Source organism: Clinocottus analis, unplaced genomic scaffold (assembly GCF_023055335.1).
Source record: "Clinocottus analis isolate CAN_PGR_092001 unplaced genomic scaffold, fCliAna1.0.p SCAF_19, whole genome shotgun sequence".
Classification (NCBI taxonomy): domain Eukaryota; kingdom Metazoa; phylum Chordata; class Actinopteri; order Perciformes; family Cottidae; genus Clinocottus; species Clinocottus analis.
Genome location: NW_027175920.1, coordinates 6371442 through 6393701, shown reverse-complemented (window position 1 = coordinate 6393701; position 22260 = coordinate 6371442). Strand labels below are relative to the sequence as shown.

At 38.9% G+C, this 22260-nt stretch overlaps 1 protein-coding gene across 2 annotated transcripts; it reads left to right on the top strand.

Moving 5' to 3' along the window:
• Positions 1–199: 199 nt before the first annotated feature.
• On the top strand, positions 200–21697 carry LOC137790037 (breast cancer type 1 susceptibility protein homolog). 2 transcript variants are annotated; one of them, XM_068583981.1, is made up of 21 exons: positions 200–345; positions 1252–1340; positions 1484–1537; positions 1755–1835; positions 1925–2013; positions 2102–2138; positions 2426–2544; positions 2687–5419; positions 5598–5677; positions 6588–6720; positions 6907–6964; positions 9921–9991; positions 10423–10628; positions 10717–10804; positions 12879–12956; positions 13149–13189; positions 13693–13776; positions 15843–15900; positions 18310–18383; positions 19517–19571; positions 21437–21697. In XM_068583981.1, exons 2-21 carry the CDS (start codon positions 1267–1269, stop codon positions 21529–21531), a joined length of 4308 nt encoding a protein of 1435 aa, XP_068440082.1. In that variant the 5' UTR covers positions 200–345; positions 1252–1266; the 3' UTR covers positions 21532–21697. The 2 variants fall into 2 exon arrangements, 1 of the variants encoding a protein (XP_068440082.1); XR_011077870.1 differs by lacking the exons at positions 12879–12956; positions 13149–13189; positions 13693–13776; ... (2 more) ...; positions 19517–19571; positions 21437–21697 and having other exon boundaries at positions 9926–9991; positions 10717–10794.
• Positions 21698–22260: the final 563 nt, after the last annotated feature.

Genomic DNA, 22260 nt, shown 5'->3' with positions numbered 1-22260 from the left:
TATATCTATATATATATATATAGATATATATATAAAATATATTTTATATATATATATATATATATATATATATATATATATATATATATATATATATATATATATATATATATAGTGTGTGTGTGTGTGTGTGTGTGTGTGTGTGTGTGTGTGTGTGTTTAATTCCGTATTCAACTTTTTGTGAGGTCGCTTCTGTGCAGTTTGTAGTTCCCCTTCCGGTCGAATGGGGGCGCTGTAACAATAACTGCAAAACGCAGTTTAACAAAATCAGAAGAAGACGTTAGTTGCGGGAAAACTGAAGCGGATGCTTGCTGTGTTGATAACTGCGAACTTTAAGAAAACAAGGTAAATGTGGTTTTGTTTTTTGATATTATATTTTTTACAACGAGACAGTGCTATTTAAAAAAAAACGTTGTCTACTCTTTAAGTCGCAAATTCTTCTGCTGGACTATTCGTGTCGATTGTCTCAATCTCATGAAGTCATAAATGCAAGATTATAGTTGTGTAACCTTCCAAAAACAAATCTTTACGGCTAACGTAACGTTAGCCAGTCCCATGTTTAGCCAACACTAGCTAGTTCAGGTTTTGACACCATGTAACTATTAACATTAAACAATCTGTATCGCGGTACAACAACACTTACCGAAAATTAACTCAGAGTGGTAATTCTGATTTAACTCACTTCGATATTGTACTTAATCACATGTTTGCTGTTTGTCACATTGTGCTGTAATACAGTGCCACATAATGATTATCTCTAGACAAAGATAACAGTGTCTCCCACTAGTTTGCATTGATGAAGTATCTTAGAAACCTGACGAAAAAAATGGAATTAAAACTCAATTATGTATCTACACAAAACATGCACAACACAAAAAGTAGGATTTAATCAGTTTATGATCATGCGTGTCATAACTTAAGCCACCCTGAATAGGTCTGTTGCCTCCTTCTCAGATATATCATTACAGCTGGCTATCTGAAGGACAATACAATCTATATGTACAGTAAATGTGATATGATCAAAGTACATTTACATTGTCTTATATATATATATATATTTATATATATATATATATATATATATATATATATATATATATATATATATATATATATATATATATCTCACCTGTTCAGGTGTGATGCCAGTCACACTTGAGTGTATGTTTTGTTTCTAATATTGGCCTTGTGTTGTTTACAGCAATACTGTAAAGCCATACAGTTTAATTTGTGGGGATTTTTCTTTTATAGCTCTTAAAAATCACCATGAAAACACCGACAACCACCGATGTCAGAAAGGGTATTTCAGTCCTTTGGGAGACCATGCAGTGTCCCATATGGTGAGTGACTTGCTGACCAAGATGTATAATAAGCACATTCAAAAACACCAACACAACAGGTTTTGGTGAATTTAAGGATTAGGTTTATCATCTTGTTAAACTGTCATGTTCTTTACTAACTTCATACTTTCTTTCTCATGAAGCTTGGATTTATTGACTGAACCTGTTTCTACTAAGTGTGACCATCAGTTTTGCAAGTAAGTAATGTTTGACTACTTCTAATTTTGTCAACTTCTATCTATCTATCTATCTATATATATATATATATATATCTATATATATCTATATATATATATATATATATATATATATATATATATATATATATATATATATATATATATATATATCACATACAAGAAGAGAAGCTTTTTCAACCACACAAACAATATTTGTGCCTCCTCTTCCCATCAGATTTTGTATGATGAAACTTTTGGACAACACCAAAAACAACAGTGCTGACTGTCCAGTGTGTAAAACCAAAATAACCAAAAGGTAGGGTAAAATTAAAAAGACGACACTGTAACCTTAATTATTTTTTAAGTAATTATCCTAAAATGTGTGTATTTTTTTTATTTATACAGGGGCTTGCAGGAGAGTCCTGGGTTTCAGCGACTGGTTGCAGGCTTGCAGGACATGATTCAGGCATATGAACATGACACTGGCATCAACTGTAAGAGTGAATCACAGACTTCTTAAAAATACTTTGTAAATTTAACTTAGATTACAGATTCTAATAACATCACTTTGTATGGTTAAAGACTTCACTGGACTGTCCAAGCAGGAAGGACAACTGGGGTAAGACATTCAAACATTTAACTTGTCTCTCAATTGAAATAAGCTGAATAATCAACATCAATAAATACTAGGTGTTGGACAGAGGACATATAAAAAGAATTTGCACAGTAGATAATGCTCTCGTGAAAATATATCTGATTCCCACCAAGTGATGTTTTTATTGCCACTTCAGACAAACAATATAATATGCTCCTTTAAATAGATTGGAGGCCAGGCATAACACAAAGGCTAATTTAGTCAAAATAGTCGCTCATCTGGTTTCATCTTGTATTTTTCTCTCTATCCAGAGCAACAGATACTGAAGTTACTAAACATTGTCCCGATAAGTCATTCGGAGATACACCTGACAACATGGAAAATGTTGACAATGGGGATCCTTCAAGGTCTCACTCCTCGACGATTGCAGGTAAAATATTAAGACCATGTTTGGTGCCTAACATTTTCACCTCAAATATATCGGCAGATTTACCTTTTATTTAAAAGCTAGTTGTATTATTGTGAACGTGTTCACTGTCGATTATTGGTCATTTTCTCATTTCTTTTTTTAGCCCAGAATGAGTTTGCAAAACTGATGGGACTTGAAGACACAAGTCCTATGACGACAGAAATTGAAGGCCTGGACAGTGGACTTGGTGAGGCCCCACCAATTTCTGACAAGAAATTGCACAGCCCTACAGATAAATTGGAACCAGAAACGACAGAAGTTGTGGAAACACACAAGACTCGAGGCAAAACAAGACCCCTCAGATTGGAGAAAGCATCCCTTCCGCCATCATTAATTTCAGGTGAGACTGAACACCAACCTTTAAGAAAGTCCTCAAGGAAGAAGCAGAAAAAGGATTTGGTGCCCGACAAGATTCTGGAGGAAAAACAGAAGAAGAGTCGACAGAAAGTTGCCGAGTGGCTCATGAAGGTTCCAACTGAAGGGAGTCTTGAATTAGATAATCTACACGAAGACACAGGCGATTCTGACAGCTGTTCCTCTGCTTCAACAATAGATATAACTAAACACAACAGTGAAGTGAATCCGAAGAGAGAGGATCGTGCTAAAGCCCTTGAAGAGCAGGTGTTTGGGGCCGTCTACAAACGAGAGAGAAGGGGGACCAGGATCCTCTTTCCTCCAGTTCATGCTTTTAGCAAAACACCAACAACCAAAGAAATACAAATGATCCCCAAAATAAGGACGAGGAACACTCTCAATCATGCAGATTTTGTCAAGAAAACAAGCTCTGAAGACAACAGTGAAAGCAGTATGGAAGAAGAGCAACAAGGGAGAGAAGAAGAAAATGACACCAGCAGTGACATTGTCACAAAAGCAAAACAGACAGAAGTTATGGAGAAAACTTCTAGAGACAAATACGGGAAAGAGTTGAAGAACATGCCAGAAAGGGACATAATTGATGACAACGATGCTGTTTCCAGTTCTACGTCTGATATTGGACAGCTGCCACTCAGAAAGTCCACTAGAGGGACGCGTAACGCTCTGCAGCAGGTCGACAGTGATTTGCAAGAGGAAGCTGAGGCAAAGTCGGAGAGTGCTGGGCAAAAAAAAACTGAGAAGAAGAAAAGTAAAAACTTGAGGTCAGAAAAAGGCAAGCCTGCTAGAGTGCCAAAACCCCTCATTCTGGTCGGAGTTAAAAATGGAGATACCAGTCCTAAAGCTAGACCGAGGTCGGAAGAAGTTCAAGTTCACATTGAGAATTACCCGAGCAGCGAAGACCAAGAAATCCCCGTCAAGAGACTCTCAAGGAGAAGTAGAAGACTTCAGCTCTTTGCTGAGGAAGTGCAAGAGGGTCACAAGAAAGCAAACTTGAAAGCCAATATAGCTGAAAAAGACATCAATGTTGCAAAGAAATCTGAGGAAGCTAAATATGGAACATTGGACAATAACACATCACCTCAGGAGGGAAACATGACTCGGGTGGCTGAAAGAAACGGATGTATTTTTGATCAACAGTTAGAAGAAATAGAAAACATGGAATCTGGTGAGGGAACATCTTATTTGAGGCCAACAGAAGACGTTAAAGAGTCCATTGCTGTAGTGCCAAATGTTGAACCGTTGTCTGAAGATAATGGCGCGTGTTATGGCCCCGTGGTCCCAAGCTCCACAAGTCCAGCTATAGCGGTGGTAGCTCTAACGCTTAAAAGCGATGACCAAAACAATACTCTGTTGGAAACGTGCGCTCGCCAGACTAAATGTGCCGGAACAGAAGAAGCGGAGGATAAGAATGACAGCGAGCTGGACACAGAGCAACTGCTCAAGAGCTTCAAAGCCACCAAAAGAAAATCTTTCCTTCTTGGCGGTCCAAATGTGAAGAGAAGCTGTGGTTTGGAGCAAGAAAACCTGCAGGCTGCAGAAGCGGAGGCAAAACAGCAAGTTTCTTCTGGTGTTGAATCTACAAAAAATCTGATTTACACAAAGGTACCTGAAATTACCAAGCAAGAGGCATTAAGAGACAATGAAAACTCATCTTGGAGTGATGTTATCTCCCCTTCTAACTCACCTGCCCAAGCAAGAAAGCCAGTTATTGAGAAACCAGATCAAGTGGTGGTAGAATCCTCGATCCCTGATGCTAGTTGTTCAGGTCAAGATAGCGCTGGTGGTAACTGTGTCTCCAGGAATAGTATTAGTAGTGCCCTTACTCCTAATAAAGTGTCAAAGCGGGATATTGAAAGTCCTCATCTTTCTGTTGTGCCTCAAGTGTTCGATTCTGGCCTCTTCCTCAGAGCCGTTGAACACGAGGAGCTAAATGAAGCCTCAAAGTGTTCTCAAGTGTCAGAGAACCAGCTGGATTGCACTGTGAGGGATGCTGGCCAAGGGAAGAGCATTTTGGTGCCCAATTCAGCTGCTAGTGGCACACATTACGTCAACAGCACTCAAGATTTTTTACATGCAGAGTCTTTAACTCCCGATGGCCTTGGACTTCCAGTTGTAGACATTGTCCACGAAGCAACGTCGCTCAGCAATGGTAGCGGAGAGCAGAGCTTCCATTCCTCCGTCAAGAGCGTGGCCAGGAAGAGGACCAGGGCAAGGAGGCTCGAGTCGTCATTTGAGTCGGACTGCAGTGAAGAGGGATTACCCACTTTGACAGAACTCTTCGGCGCATCAGCTCCTCCTCCCGCTGTGACAAAGGATCAGGGAGGCTCCGGTGAAGCTCATGGATGTGAGAGCGCTACAGCTGGTGCAGCGCAACAGTTGAGCCGCCCACCTGCGTGCCTGAGCCCCGACTGTGTTAACTCCAGCCAGGCGTCTGTAGACTTGTTTGGCACACCAGAGAAAAGTAAGTTCATTCTCACTAATCAAAATAGTTTAAATGTTTAGCTTTGCAGCCTGCTGAGATTAACCAAGACAAAAAGTCCTCTCTTTTGGCACTAACCTTCAAAGAAGTGCTTTTGTTGTTTCCCACTCTTATATTTTGTGTAAAAAAAAAAAGCAATTTGATTATTCTCTCTCTGCAGGTAATGTCCCAGTGAACGACATCACTGTTTCCTCACAATTCGAAACCTCCCAATTTTCAAGCGAAGTCCTCGTCACACAGGTAAACATGATTATGTTCTCAATTACCTTTTTGTCATTGTATGCTGAATGAAATGCATCCTCTATTGTAAAATGGCATCGAAGTCGGTGCACGAACACGCTTTGAGTCTTCATTCTTTTTAAATCTGTCTAGTTGCTTGTTCCGCATTACCTGGTCGCATTGTGCTCCCAGTGATGCACTACCACGTTACGCCCCATAGAGGGCGCCCCCGACACTTTCCCAAAACCCAACTGTCAGCCCTGGATGACGGACTACCTCGCTCTGTAAAAAATGTCCCCCTCAGCAGCTTTCTAAATTGCATTTCATTTAGGTTAGAGGAAATGCCGCCTAGAAGATGATTCTTGTTTTCTACCTCATCCATCTTCCAGCGCTTTCACTTTTATCTGTCGACTGTCTTTGACTGGGAGTGTAAGTTTCACACCCTGGGGTTTAGCTGGGGCCCAGGATTACACCCATTTGAGACTACAGAGGTTTGGTATTATTGTGCTCCGTGTCTGTGTGTCTGCTCAATCAATATATTTACGCTGTCAACTTAAAGGATGCAATTCAAAGTCTTAGTCCAGTGAAACACACTTCTGAACCAAGAGATCCTGTTATTTTAAACCAGCACCAGTTGAAAAAGCTGCTGTCGCCTCTCCCCCTTGTTTTGTGCCCTTCATTTATCTTAAATATTATATAATCACCTTCTCGCTCTCTTATTCTGACATCTGTCTTCCTCACTAAGTGTTGTCTGGCTGAAAAAGCACTCATTCTCTTCCAATAATGAATAACTGGCTGAGTGTTGGTCCCTCCTCATAAATTGGCAGATTGCAGCTTTCTTTTCCTCTTATTCCCCCTCGTTATATGCTTGAAGCATATGACTCGTGTTATTATAAGATGTTCTGCTTTACTTAGTGTTCTCCTCTTTCAGCAAAAGATAGAAATGCAGAAGGAGCTGGTGAGGTTGGAGAAGTTGATGGCTCTGGTGTCAGAGGTGCTTCAGGAGAAAGAAGACAGTCCTGCAAAAGAAGTCCCCTCAGAAACAAATCAGAGCAGACAAACAGGTGTGCAGATAAGAAATGTCAAATGTTTTCACAAAACTGACTCAAAATACACAATTGTATCAAAGCAAAGATGCTTGATATGTAAGAATGATGTCATATCTCAGTTAACCCATGCCTTTATTTCGGGTTAGTTTAGTATTAGGTTTGTGCAAATATTGAGAGCTGGTGATTGTTTTGTGTCGCCAGACGCAGACTCCTTGAGACTCCTCCCGTGTGACCAGGACACAGGTCAAAGCTCAGACCGGTAAGTGAAGCCTTGCAGACTGGACTCCTAGCAGTACTGCATAGACATCCCTATTTCAACGAAGACATTTTTACTCACTGATCATTCTATAATTTGACCATCTTTTCAGATGCATAATGTATTTATTAAAGTCAGAAATGTATTACTATGAGCCGTTTCATTTCCATAGGAAATGGGTTTGGCTGCGAATACATTTTCAATATAAATCACACTGAAAGATAGATAAAGAAACATCAAAACCCATCAACACACAACATTGTGAGTCAGAAAATAAGTAGAAAACACAGCACACTTAATAACACATTTGTGTGCTTTAGTTGAGCTCCATTGCTTCATTTCTGTTTCAGAAAAACAATCTGTGCTGCTGAAACATAATTTATAGTCACAGTCCAACATTAAACATTGACTTCTATTCATAACCACAGTACAAGTAAGCGTTGCCTTATTTCCTGTCAAACACGAAAACTTGCCTCCAAACATCAAGTCATTGTTTGCATTATGCAGAAAACGATCCGAGGAGCTGATGATATAACAGACAGATGATTCTCAGGAATTGAACAGTTTGAAACCACCTTGTAATCGTCGTCATTCCTTGAGGCAATTCTCTGTATTCATCTGTCTGATAATATGGTCTTTGAAAATTACAGAGAGATTTGTCATCATTTGGGATCCTTCTGGTCCCATCATTGGCTTCTCTTTTGTATTTGTGGTAATAACCAGTGCCTACAAAGTGCATGCAAGTTTAAAACAATAGTTGGACATTCTGGGAATTGTGCGTCTTCACTTCCTGGCAGAGCGTAAAATGGAAAGATCTATAACAGCCTCATATCTGTCCCATTATATATGACGCTACAGCCAGTTAGTTTTTGGTCAGCAGAGACAATCCTTAAAGTCAAACCTGACTTTGATCACAAATCTAATTAAATATACATCTGCACCACTGTGTTGTAGTTCTTTTCTCAAAGGATTGTATACATTGTTAATACATTTTAAATTGAGCCATAATTCAATGCCGCAACATTAGGCAGAACAATAACTGGGGCAAGTGGCATGTAATTGGTCTCTTTGAATCTTTAACTGAAGAAGTGTGTGTGTGTGCGCGCTTGTGCGGGTGTGTGTGTGTGTGTGTGTGTGTGTGTGTGTGTGTGTGTGTGTGCGCGCGCGTGCGTGTGCGTGTGTGTGGGGGGCGGGGGTGTCTGGTTCTCAGGGGGTGATGCATCTCAAGAGGACAGGCGGATAATCTCACTAATGAACCCAGAATCTGTTTATGCTGTGGAGAATAAAAAAGTCATTACTGCCTGCATCTTATATGTCATTTAGAGCACTTAGAGAGAAACTTGTGTTGCCACAGTAATTTATCTCTCCCGCTTGACTGTTCCTCTACCAGCCTCTCGCCTTGCAGGGTTCTAAGTGCTGTCCTCCAGGCGAGAGACAGGGAGAGATGGAAAAAGATGGCAGATGAAAATGAGGAGGGCTTTAGCTGTAAGAGTTCTAAATTAAAAAGTAAATACTCCATGAGTGCACTGATGAAATTGGAAAGAATGGTTGGCTCTGGAGTATATGACAACTTTTCAATGAGCCATTATCACTTTAGTGCAGGTAATTGAAAGGCAGGCACGCGGCCAGTCGTCAGTATTTTCATAAAGAAATTAAGCCAAAAGAAAAACTAAGGGAACTTCTAAAACTTTGTTTGCATGCATTATCAAATTTCTTGCAATCTACATAAAGCTGGTTATTGAGTTTCTGCCAGTCTTCTGATCCTACATCTGCATCTTTCTACCTCATACAACTGCAAAGTCCAGTGAGTGTGAGGACAGTGTTTAAAAATTAAAATAAAAAAAAAATGTTTTGGCTCTAATCCAGCATATGTGATTTGAAATGAGACAATGACTGTTTATTTTGATGCTGTTCAATTTTAGGAACACAATCCTCTCATTTTTTAGGACAATGCAGCAGTATGATGCAAGCAGGACTTTCTGTGTGTACACAGTACAACAGGAAACGTCTACTACATGATATGGGTTAAAATAAGTGGAAATCCCAAAAGTTATTTTAGGAGTGCAGATAGATGCTTAGACACTCTAATAATGCCCCTTAACACAAAGACGGGACAATCCAGGGGTTTTCTTTTTACTGCCAAATAGTGTAATATTACTGATCGGCTCGGTCATTTGAAATGAATCAAAGTGCTCACATGTTTCACTCACTGAAGAAGAGACTGAAGGCAGAAATGCTCCTGGAAGAAGCAACAAGTCCGTTAAGCTTTAGTCAGTCTGCGAATTTGTTAAAGCTTTTGGATCGAAGACTTTAGACAATCATTGACTGCCAAGGATTTGCAACCAAATGTTTACTTTATTTGAGCACATGTTACTTTGAACTTTCTCTGCCCTAAAACTGGGAAAAAATGTATTTCTGTTCATCAAATGTCGATTCAAATAACTCGAAATTAAAGACGAGAGTCAGCTTTTTAATCATATGATGAGTGTCTTATTAAAATATGATTTACAGTGTGCCCAATTCTTCCTGATGTCACAGTATCATGAGTGAGCCTGCACTAAGATATGTTTGACCGGAGCATTAACATAAACACTTTAGGGTTTCTTTATTTCTTGGGTTCTACTTGTGTTGTGTAGTGCTGTCTATTGTGCTGTGTTATAACCATTAAGAGAGGAGTCTATCTTTAGTTTTAGCAATATTTGGATTGGTTTTGGTCCGACGTCCTTCACTTCCAGCATGCAACAAAATACCTTTAAGTTCACATGTAGTTTTCAGACATAAGCAGCACTTTATTTCTATCAGCTGAACATAGAAGAAAAAAACGGAAAAAAAATCTGTCCAAATAGTGACCTTGCAGATCAGCGTGGGACATCGCTTCAGTTGCTTTGGCAATTGAACTACCATCTACACTACACTGTCTTATTTCCTTCAAAAGTTAATGTCCATGTCTCTTCTGCAGAGAAGCGGCTCCAGAAGTAGAGCGAGAGCCCAGCACAAGACCGTCAAAGCAAAGCAGCAGAGCAGAGATGGGTAAGGCTACTGGTGAAGTCTTGAAATAATAATAATTATATATAGTTATTTTATGAAGGGTTAGATGCATTTCAATCTTCACATTGTGCAGAAAACAGAGACATTATTTTGAGACTTTGGTCCCACTTAATCTGATGATTTAATTTGGATTCTTCAAGTATTACTATAGATGTTTTTATGGCAACTGCCACTTTGAGACGGGAGCTCTTTATTGCTTCTCAAAATGTTTTTGTACACCAGCAAAGTTTGGACTGAGTTCAGCAGAGTTAAGTGATTTGTCTGGTGCACTGTAGCCTGACTGTGTGGTTAATGAAGATGAAGCGCCATGTGACAAAAATGTGTTTGTATAAAGATACCCAAAATAAAAAGAATTAGGTCTGATCAGTCTTGACTGTTGCTGACGCTTTGTTTGTATTTGTTTTTCTCTTCAGCGGTGCAGAGCTCCGCACACACAGAGCCGGGCCTAAAAGGCATCGGCGACTCCAAGACGCCCTGTTCGAGTTCAGCTGCCAAAACATTAAGAACCATTGCTTCACCATTAGATGGGCAAGAAGACAAAGAAAATAACACTCCTCCGAGAGATAGGAGTAAAACTAAGATTGTGCTGGTGTCGTCTGGATTAGACCCTAATGAGCAGGTACCCATTCAGCCATTCAGTCAATGAATGTGTCTATTTTGTGCTCTCCGTCACAGGATACTCTAACCATTCGTGTTCTTTTCTATAGCTCCTGGTCAAAAGGTTTGCCAAGCGCGTTGGTGCCCGTGTGGTTTCTAAGGTAACCCCGGAGGTGACCCACATCATCATGCACACAGGTGAGAATGCTCACAGACAGTGTTGATATATACAGGAGCCTCTTTCCCGGTAAAACACTGGGATAACCTTTCAGGCACGGCGAGTGATGTTCACTATTCACACGTGCACTACATTTAGGAACATTTCCGTCTTGTGACATTTCGCACATGCCACGGCAACGCCGGGATGGATGGGGCAAGGGAACTGTCCAGCAGATGGTAATGCAAGGGCAGACGTCTTTGAGAAAGGTTCAAGGTTATTAACAACAAGGCGATTTACTGTGCTTCACATGAAACCATTCAAAGCATCAAAACATAATGCAGAAGAAAACAAGATTAAAAACCAATTAAAAATGTTCACTAAAACATTAAAAAAAATAAAAGTTGCAGTTTAAAAAAATACAATGCAGTAGTGAGATGCAGAAATTGATTCAATTCCTTGAATCCGGTTCAATTAAAGGCAACAGCAAACCGAAAAGGTCAAATCACCTTTGAAAACGTTGTAAACAGCGTATATTCTAAACAAGTCCAGGTTAAAATACATCATCAGCGGGGTCTTGTCATTAGTTTGCTTTTTCCTTGTGGAAGCGTCCTCCGTCAGACGGACGTCAGTCTTTTCGTGCCAGCAATGTTGCTGCATTCATTTAGTCTTGTGGGAAATTGGTGGTGCAGATTTCCCTGAATATGATGAGATTAGAAAACTTTATTAATCCCCAGTGGGGAAACTCATTTGTCACCAAAAGTCATACAAACAACAATCGACTCATAAAAACACCATTCACAGTCCACAGCAGACAAGAAACACATTTCAGAGAACAAACAACACCAGAAAATGCAATGAGACACATGACCGACATCAGAAAGATGCTAAATCTAAAAACTACAACTAAAGGAGTTCTTTAAAAAACAAACTGCTGCTGGAGTCGTTCAGTAGAAGACTTTAGATCTCTGCTCCCATTCACACACGACGCCACGCAGGAAGGAAATGTTACTGAACATTTCAGGAATAAACTGCGTTTGTGAAACAGACTCATGACAACATTGTTCTTTTTATTTGGGACTGTAACGATTGTGAGTTCATTGATCCACTGGACACATACACACTGGAGCTATCAAAGCTGCTTTTGTTAAATCCACTTAACCTTCCATCCGGGTCCTGTTTTTCAATATTTTCTTGAGCAGGAACATTTGCATTTCCAGAAGTACATTTTCTTTTTATATGTAGTTACAGCCAGTTTTGTGTGTCTTTTTAAGCACTCCTAAAAGATAAGCGTTCTGTTTCTCCCTCACCCGCACACTTTCTCCTCCATTCATCCGCTTGTTGCTAATTACCCTCTCTGATAGATTATTTTTAATTCCAGAGCTTGCTGTCTCCAAAGCACCACATTAACTACCGCTGTTTAAGAAGCCTTATTTTAATGGCAGCTGTTTCCTGGGTAACCAAAAGGGGGGAACGCTGGGACTCTTGATCTTTATGGTTAAAGGTTGGAAAGAAGCAAGAGGCGTCCCGTTCTTACCATTAGCAAGAAATAAATAATCATTTAAAATGAAGTTGTGTTTTAGGCGCATCAATAACAAGCACTTAACTCTTGCACACAATGCAAATCAATGGATAATCACTATATTTCTTGGATGAAGAATAACCTCTGACCCCGCTGAGCAACCGTGATTTCTCCCTTTTGAAGATATTCTCTGTTTTAGGGTGCACAATCATAAATAGTTGATGCAAATTAAAAGCTGTTTATTATCTTTATAATGCATTTACCCCAATATTTACCTAAGTAATTACAAGTTAATTAACATAAATGATACGTTAGTAATAATGAAAGAATTATAAGTTATATTTATATTTATATATATATATATATATATATATATATATATATATATATATATATATATATATATATTCTAAAAAACATGAAGGTATTCTTTTCTACACATTACTTGTATTTGCATATTACAGTATGTTAATTCTGTAATAAGCCATTGAGCAGATTGTACCTGAACATTACATTTAACGTGTCAAATGAAGGTGTGTTTATGTGTGCACATGCACTCTGTTCACATTTCTGTCTCTTCTCTTCTCCACCAGATGACCAACTGGTATGTGAGCGCACACTCAAGTACTTCCTTGGCATCGCAGGCAGGAAGTGGGTGGTGAGCTTCCAGTGTAAGTCCTGATTTAGTTTATTGTCACTCTCCCAAGATCAGTGATGTGTTTACAATAATTACGCTAAATACAAAACAGCGTGATGTGGAGGGATAGGCCGGAATAAAAGGAGTGTTGCATAATACAGTCGCCACCAGAAGAGTGTTTTGTGTTCCAGACAAAAAGCTTTAAAGTTGTTTTTCTACTCCGCAGGGATTTCAGAGTGCTTCAGACAAAAGGAACTCCTCGATGAGGTATGTGTGTCTGCGTGCCCGCCCCCCAGTTTGTGCAACGGTGACTTCCTGTTATCTCTGTATGTCTCGATGTCGAGTTAAGGCTGCGTGATGAATCCCTCCATGTGGTTCGTTGTGATACCTCCATAGATTATTTGTCATCCACTTGCATTAGTAATCCCTCCATCTGTTTCTGTGCTATGCAAGTATAATTCTTTGCCAAGCTGTGTTTAGCATCTCCATTAATTTGAAACTATTTCCCCCCCATCCCGGCCGGTTCATAAGCATTTGTATGCATCATATTGTGGACGTAGAGATGGACTTCATACAATTATAAGATGAACTCTGTCAAATTGATGAATGTTCAGCGTACTCATAGAGAGCATTTGACCTTTTGAATTTATCTAATTATTTGATCTGACTGTCGGCTTACAATCTGTCTTCTTAATGGGATTAGAGGGAATAATGTCTTCACCACTGTGTGTGAAGTTAATGTACTGAAGTTATTCTTTGGTTTCAAACAGAGTGTCTTTGAAGTGAGAGGTGACGTGGTGAATGGACCCAACCACCAAGGCCCCATGAGAGCTCGTACCAGTGAAGATAATAACGTAAGCACCTCACAGACAGAGCAGATTATTATACTGTGATAATAGCTAAACAGCCCCTGAAGGTGAAAGCTGAAGTCAGTCCCCAAGAAGTCATAGAGGCTGTGTGTGTGACTCTTTTCTTTCACCTGCCGCTTACTTTACACAATAATAGATACTGGAAGATTAAAATAATTGAACTAATTTGATACCCTAAGTATATATCAACATAATTTTTGTAACAAATTTTCCAATAATCCTTAAATTAAATACATTTGATTCATTTTTTATTGAAAGCTCTAAAGCTAATGTGCTACATCAGGCATGTGTGGGTGGGGTTTGATGAAAACGTAAGCAAACAGCCGCACAACTGTCAACACATTCATTTCAAATGTTGATAAACGGCGTACTAATCCAATCTGCAAACATGTAAATGATAATGTGGTTTCAGCTTCTCCACACTACAAGATAACGGAATGCGCTCGTTGGCAGTCATTAAATCATTTCCTGCATATCGGTAGTTTGATTTAATAACAAAATTGAAAGAACATGTAATAATAACAATGAACAGTGAAACAAACAGAGCAGAAGATACAGCATCGAGTGAAGAGACTCCTCTCTTTCTCACAATATTAATACAGCAAAGGCCTTTATCAGAATGACATCATTTATACTTTGTCGACATATTTGGCATCAGTCTATTCTATCAGCAATTTAACAACAGACCATAAACTATGAATATAGATCTGATGAAGAGGCGCAAGTCAGCCAAACACTCATCCCCTCAACACCGGAAAAAACATGTCAGCAAAAGTAAAGTGTGCTCCTAAAGCAGAGACGGATTTAAAACGGTTGATTTTCCTAACACAAAAACCTGGGGAAAAAAACAACAATATTCTTGTTGTTTGTGAAACTATGTCCAACCTCAAAGAGCAGTCTGATTCAATAAAGAAAATCAAATAGTGTCTCAGTAACAAACGGCACTTGAACCTGTTTCTTGCTATTGCACCAGCCTCTTAGCTCAGGCCCTGTTGTAAAAGCTAATGGTAATTTTCCTCTTGGTGTGCGGCCAGCAGGACCGGTTCTGTTGCCACTGAGGGGGAAAATTAGAAATGGCTAGATGTCATGTTGGCCGTATCGCTGCCTTTGAAGAACTTCCGTTAATTGAATTAGCTAGTAATTTCAGGCTTATTTAAGTGGCTTGAACGCAGCGCCGGCACTTTGATGGAGCCGGACAGATTGTCCCGTTCATACGCTCTCTTCCTGTCACCTGCACCACTGAGACAAACAGACCAACAGATGACATGCAGTGCCAGGACTCTGAGTCTGTCACCAGAATGTTGATGCGCTGGAAATCAGCCAAACTTTGGAGTGTATATGTTTATAAATATACGTGTATGTGTAGGGTTTGCAAGTTACATCACACACGAATACCTCCTGAAGGACATTAGGTGTTGTCTAAATTAAAAATCTGTAACAGAAACACTTTTTAATCTCACCAAGCCCCTCGGGCTAATGATTATTGGGGACTGAAAAATTAGTATTTCTCCCAACAGCAGCTTGGACATTTATTTTCTTCACTTCCATCTAGCCACACACACCGTGTATGAGGCAGGGATGTGAGCCGCACATTTGCTTTCTGTAGTTACAAACTTTCACGAAGCAATTTTACATTTATCATCTCAGGTTTATTGACCCTGAGTGCAATAAAACAATGTGCCCCTGGTGTTGGTCAGGCCGTTGTTCTTTATGTGCTTAAAGCGTGATATTACCTTGCTGAAGATGGCTGTTTGCTTTTTTATGTTCAACTTACAGTATTACAGCATAGGCAAAAGATATGAAGGTCATGCTTTTGAATGGTGCACAATAAGTGAGGAATAGCAGTTATACATTTGTGAGATATCCCAAACCAGTCAGAAACACACCCAGCTGTGTTTGTTACAGCTATTCACAACCACTCAAATTAAACACTGTCCAAAGTTTAAATTCTCTGAAAAAATGTCCTCTTTTAGACATTTTGCAAAAAATGTTGCAGACATCTCACGGATGATTTTTTTCATCCTCACTTTGTGTCTTCTTTTTCCTTTTAGTTGCTCATGAAAGGCTACACGATTTGCTTTCAAGGCCCTTTTACAGACATGACGACAGGTAAGTCACATCGGCAACATGACAGTTTTCTGTGTACCGTACAAGGCCCAGAGGACGCAAAGTATTAGCAAAGGCAATCACTGAGAAATGTAACATAATTTCAGATTTGCATCATGACAATGTTAGAAAGTGTCAGGTTAAATAGAAATTGTAAAACTATTACAGCATTATACCTGTAGGCTAGTAGAGCCCAATCATTGGAACAACAAATTCCCTGCTATTTTTGCTGCCTACTCTTGCTCGAGGCAGTATTAGGAGACCATGTTTTATTGAAGAATAGCCACTTCTTGTTCCTTATAATAAAGTATATCTTACCTTATCATATCGGTCAACGTACAGGTCAATTCTACAATTTTAATATGTGAAAAAAAAAATAGCACTCAGTTAATTTTTGCAGAACTATTAATCTCAACACATTGGAATTAATACATGAATTAACCCAGTGGGATACATTCCACTTGGCAAACGTTTCGCGACGACCTTACTTTACTCCCTGGCTCACACAGTGAAGTCTCCATCAATGGTGAAGAAGTGGATCTCATTAGCGATGTTCGTCTTTACATGTTTAGCAAAGAGATTTCTCGCAGTGAGTTGAATTAGTGATTGTTACAGAAAAACCTTCTTCTTTTTTATGCAAGTCTTTCTGAAGTTGGACATATAACTGCCATTTCTCTATACCATATATGTGTAATGAGAGTGAGACTAGCTAAGATTGTTCAATATACTTGGATATAGTCAGCTATATTGTACAATACCAATCATATATTATATGGCCATATTATTGCCCCCATGTTGCACAATCTTTTTATTTTTCTGTCTGAGAAACACAGCACTCAAACGCCACATGAGTCGCTGCACCTCGATAATGTGTGTTTTTATACTTTACACTTTAATTTACATATGCTTTTCAAAGAAATGGCTGCAAAAAGCTGTGTTTTTTCATGCAATTGTTGCCTTCTTCAGCTGCCATCATGCTGTTTGCACTGTTCTGTTTTCTCAATCAGGTTTGCTCAACTGCACTTATTCAGTTTTATTGATGTCTGTTTCCTGCAGGACTCTGATAGACAGCCACCCGCTTTGCTTTAAAAGAGAAGGGGGAAAAAATAACAATAAAAAGTAAACTTATAGTAGCTCACGGAGGTTTTGACTGACGCAGCTTGAAACATTCAGTTTTTTAACCCAAGCTGTCATTTGTGATGCTGGAGAACAATGACAAGTGTTTCCAGAGTGTGGGTGGCTTGAATACCCACTTTTGAGTCGTGTGAGACATTTTTAGTGTTGTGTTGTCATATTGCACCGTGGTGTCGGTTAGCTGCCTGGAATTGTTCTATTAAAATAAAGTAGAAACAAGTCTTAAATTGTGGTCAAAGTACTTTTGCTTTTCTCATCAAAATTGGGATAGATATCCTCGTCAGCCTATTTTGGTCGGAATGATTTGAACTGTTAATGACGGTAAAGTTCAAGATAGAGAGGAGTTTGGTTGCCCTTCATGCAAAGTATTTTTGCTTTACCCTTCCGACATGAATGAATGAATAGACAGATAGATCATAGGTGAAGGTCTCAGGGGGCGCATTGCTTAAAACCCCACAAGGCAGCATTCCTTGGTTTCCTTCTTCCTGGGGCTCTTAAAGTGCTCCTGCTGAATCGATGAAGCTTTGCTAATGGGCCGACATCTGCTAGCCAGCGTGTGGAGTTTAAAGACTTTCTTCTACATGGCGCAGACATGATGACGGAGTCTGTTTTCTTCAGCCCGAAAAGATTCCATCCATTATTTAATTCCTTGTGTTTGTGTACGTTGAACGATGAAGTTAAACTCCAGCTTACACCGCAAGTTGATTGAGGTTTTCCTGACGTGAGTCTTCTCATGTTAAAGGTAACAAACAAGGGAAGCTGATCAAGTTGCATGAAATGATTTTTTTCTTCTAATTTAGGAATCAACGTCACCATTATAAATGAAGCGCTGAAATATTTAGTACATTCCTAGAAGCTGTTGATCTTGATGTCTTTTTTTATTTGTTGTCTGATATATGTTGAAAAAAAAAAAAAATATATATATATATATATATATATATATATATATATATATATATATATATATATATATATATATATATATATATATATATATATATATATAAACCCATTTTTCCTAAAGCAAGTTAAAGGTGTGTTGACAGTTTGAGTGAGATATTGATTTGAGAGGAGACTTTGGTATTGATCTGTTTTCCGTCCTTCCGATCAAAGGAAGTCTCATCTTGAAATGATTCTGCTCGCTCGGTGTCCTCTCTGGGTCAAAGGTGGTGTACAGAGAATTTAATTTAGGTGTGACCAAGATGCCTTTAATCAAACTTGGTTTTACCAAAACAGTCCAAATATACAGCCAGCTTTGTGCGTTTGTGTTTATTCTAGATGAAATGGAGTGGATGGTGGAGCTCTGTGGAGCGGCTGTAGTCAAAGATCCACTTCTTCTCGACAGTAAACAGGTAAGAGGGTCAATGGGCCTTCATGCTGGTCAATATCTTCTTTCTTTTTCTTTTTTTTCAAAACTGAAAAGCATGGATCATTGTTCTAAAATCAGATCTGTGATATTTGAGAGTTTGCAGTTGAGTGATTTAAAAAAATAAAAAAAAGAGAAGAAGACCTGTGACTTATAAATGACAAGCAATAAAAAGTGATTCCACAAACTCATTGTAGTCAGTGTTAATCAAACTCTGGAGTGGATTGCTTGAGCAGTGGTGAAGGCGTTACTTGCACTCTGGTGCGGACCAAAACAACTAGTCCGAGCGCTCACGGACCGGTTCCAAGCGAACCCGAGTGCTGTTCGATTGCAGTGAAACAAATTCTGACCCAAATACAGAAAGTGCGCACAAAACGCCGGGTTATGAGCAGCCAGCGCGGCCAGTCGATGAGACGGACACAAACGACAAGTTAACATCTGTGGGAGAGGACATCTCGAAATGAAATCCTCAAAACTCGTTTATGAAGTCTTTGAAGATAATCTTGAAGAAAAGGGATTTGTGCCGTGTGAAAAAAATCTTTGACAGTTATATAAAAGTCTCCAATTCCCTGCATAGAAGTGGCATCTCTTTTTATTTGGCTTGTTTACATTTGTGGACTGTTTAACCAAACAAGACTAAATAGAAAATTAACCAACGGTAGCTTTGCACTCTAATTAGGACGAGCCAAACGGACTGAGGCTTGTGAAAGCTCCCTCAGCAAACTATGAGCTGCAGGCACTAAATGGCAGCCAGTGAAGTGATTGCCTCTGAACAATCCTTTGACTCACAAAGCTGCAGCTCCATAAGGTCTATTATTTGCCTCCTGGGTTTGATTTATTTAAAATGTCTTTTTAAATTCTTCAGGATTGATTCAAGTGTCACATTATTTATAACAAAGATTGACTAATGCTGAAAATCCCCCCACATCCAATAACCGCTACATCCGTATCAACCAGCGAGTTTCAAGCCAAGACATCGCATGTTGCTAATACATAATCCAACAGGCAGGTGTGAAGATATCATTTTTTTCCATTTTGCCTTCCTTTTAAATATATACGTTCTACTTTTTGCAAGGTTTTTAATTCTAAATTAGGGATTTCTTTCATTTTGTGATGCAGATCTCTCATCAGCTGGTCATTGTGTCTGGATCAGAGTCGTCGTCCACGTACAGCAGTAAGTCTAAAATAAAATGTTTATCTTTTATAACATATCACAGTATTTCTCAGTCAATCTCTCTTTCATTCTCTCTCAAATACACACACACACACACACACACACACACACTCAAATAGAGTTTATAAAGATAGAGATTAGACTGAGAGCAGCAGCTGTAGCTAATTGAATAATTTCTTCATGGCTTCACCTCGGGTTTTTAAGAGAGTCAGACAGGAATTGTGTGTGATAATTTGTATCCTGTCTATCAGTAAACCTCACTATTATAATTGTTTTCTCTCCACTGCCGCTCGCGTACTTTAAGCAAGTTTAGAGAGAAAGTTAGTCGGTATTGAGAAGACATGTTGTCAATGCAAAGACAATTTTCAGCTGAAATCTATTGTTTTTCCTGTGTTTGGACACTTGAAACGGTATCAATAAAACAAGAGAAGCGGGGGCTGGTTTAATTGATTTAGGCAAGTAATAGGATTTGTTGAAAATCTGTTGGACCAACTAAGAGTGAAACTAAACATTTTTCAGGTTTAGTGAGCGGTTAAAAGTAGTTTGAGGTCAGTTTTCACAGTAGTGTATGCACGGTCCTCATAAGCATAGACATTCTGCCTGGTGTCTGCATGTCTGTGCACCTGTCTGTCCACTAGCACGTGGATTTGACTGCATTTTGTGGCTCTGTGAGGTTGGAAAGTGACAGAACAGTGAAACGACAGACGCCGCCAAAACAAGACGGGTTACCATTCTCAAAAAGAGCGAGGCGGGAGTGTCTTGCCAGGAACGGCAGTGTGAAGGATGCTCGGCAGCAGAGAAATGGCCGAGAGGAATTGTCATGTTGGAGCTGGGGGAAATGTTGAAACAAGTTGGCTTCAGAAGAAAGCCGCTGCCATGGCACGAGGCGAGGTAACGGTTTGTAACTGAGAGGGAGCAAGTGGCTCTCGTTCCCCATCCTCCCTCCTCCTGGCGTCCTAATTTGCTCTGCTGCATATTTAATGCAGCTTTTTCCTCTCCCGCGTCCTCTGGCACTCATAGCACAGGTAATCGAGAAGCTCTCCCCCTTTATTCTCTTCTTCGGCACCATTGATTGAAATCACACACGTTTCTCTCTTCCATCTTCTGATGTCATGGAAATGTGTGATTTTATGAGCGCACGCGCTCCGGATGATGTTTTACAAGACATATTCTGGTCATTTCCGTTCAGGTTATTATTGCCTGACAGGAATATGTTGGATATATAATATGTTGGATATTTTTAAGTTAGATTTATTGAATAAGGTAAGATAATGCTGTCTGGGATAGTTGTTATATCTGAGCGTATATGTATGAATAGATCATGTAAAAGTTGAATTATAAAAGTAGATATATAACGGCAAAAAAAAACTTAAGTTGCTGAAATTTTGGCCCATCGTAAAAAAAATAATGATTTATATATATATATATATACATAGATGTGTGCGTGTGTGTGTGTGTGTGTGTGTGTGTATATATATATATATATATATATATATATATATATATATATATATATATATATATATATATATATACATATACATATATATACACACATATACATATATATATATATATATATATATACATATATATATATATATATATATGTATGTGTGTAAAATAAACAAAGTAATGCAACATGATTTAACTAATAATGAAATAATGAAAACGCAAATAAAAAGTGCTGAATTAGACATAATTTAGATTAAACACCATGAATTAAATGTATAATTAATTTGTTTTTAATTAGAAATGATAGCAGGCTCTTAATTAGCGGTTTAGGGTTTCATATCTGTGTGTGCTCCTTCCAAATGTTATGGTTTTCCTGTTTGAAGACTCACCTCAAACCTTGTGCTTAACAGGTCTCTCTGCACATGCCACAGTCGTGACTCGTGGTTGGCTGTTGGACACAGTGGCGACCTACAGCCTCCAAAACTACAACAAGTACACAACATGAGCTGAAGATCCAAGTGCACCGACAGCCTTCACACATTTTACCACTTTTATTTTTTATTTATGTCCAACACTACATCTAAACTGCCATCCATCTGTTTTCTTCACTAAGCTATTTGTATTGTGTTTGCATGACATGATGATGTATATAAAGTTTAATCAACAAAAGATCCGAACTGTGTCTTTTCCTCTTTTTTTATGTTTCGTTACACAGGAAATAGAGCACACAATGACTACAGTAAATCTATTACAACATGCAATGTGCCCACTGTAGAAACATCTGGACATAACAGACAAGCTTTGTTGTGGATTGACTTATATTCTTAGAAGAAAAAAGTTCTTTTAGGTGACTAATTATTTCAAATATATCACTGTGTACAGTCATAAATGGATAAATGTGTATGATTTAATCAAATGCATTGTCTGAGCTACTCAAAGTACAATATACATCTTCACCACGCCCAGTGACGTTCATTAGGCTTACAGAAAGAATAGTTTACAGTAGTTCGTACTTGTATGTCTCTTGTCGGATGTAATGTATTATAGTAAGCACTTGTCATCTCTGTTCTCCAGGGTTTCCACTGCTGTTTTATGGCTCTGCGACTGCTGTTTGCAAAGCCCTGGTGTGTTCTTGCTTTCTGGTCATGGAGGAAAGCCTGTAGCCTTCCTCAACATGGCTTGAATGCAGCAACAAATTCTACACACGGTTTCCTTTAATTATTGAACAGCCATT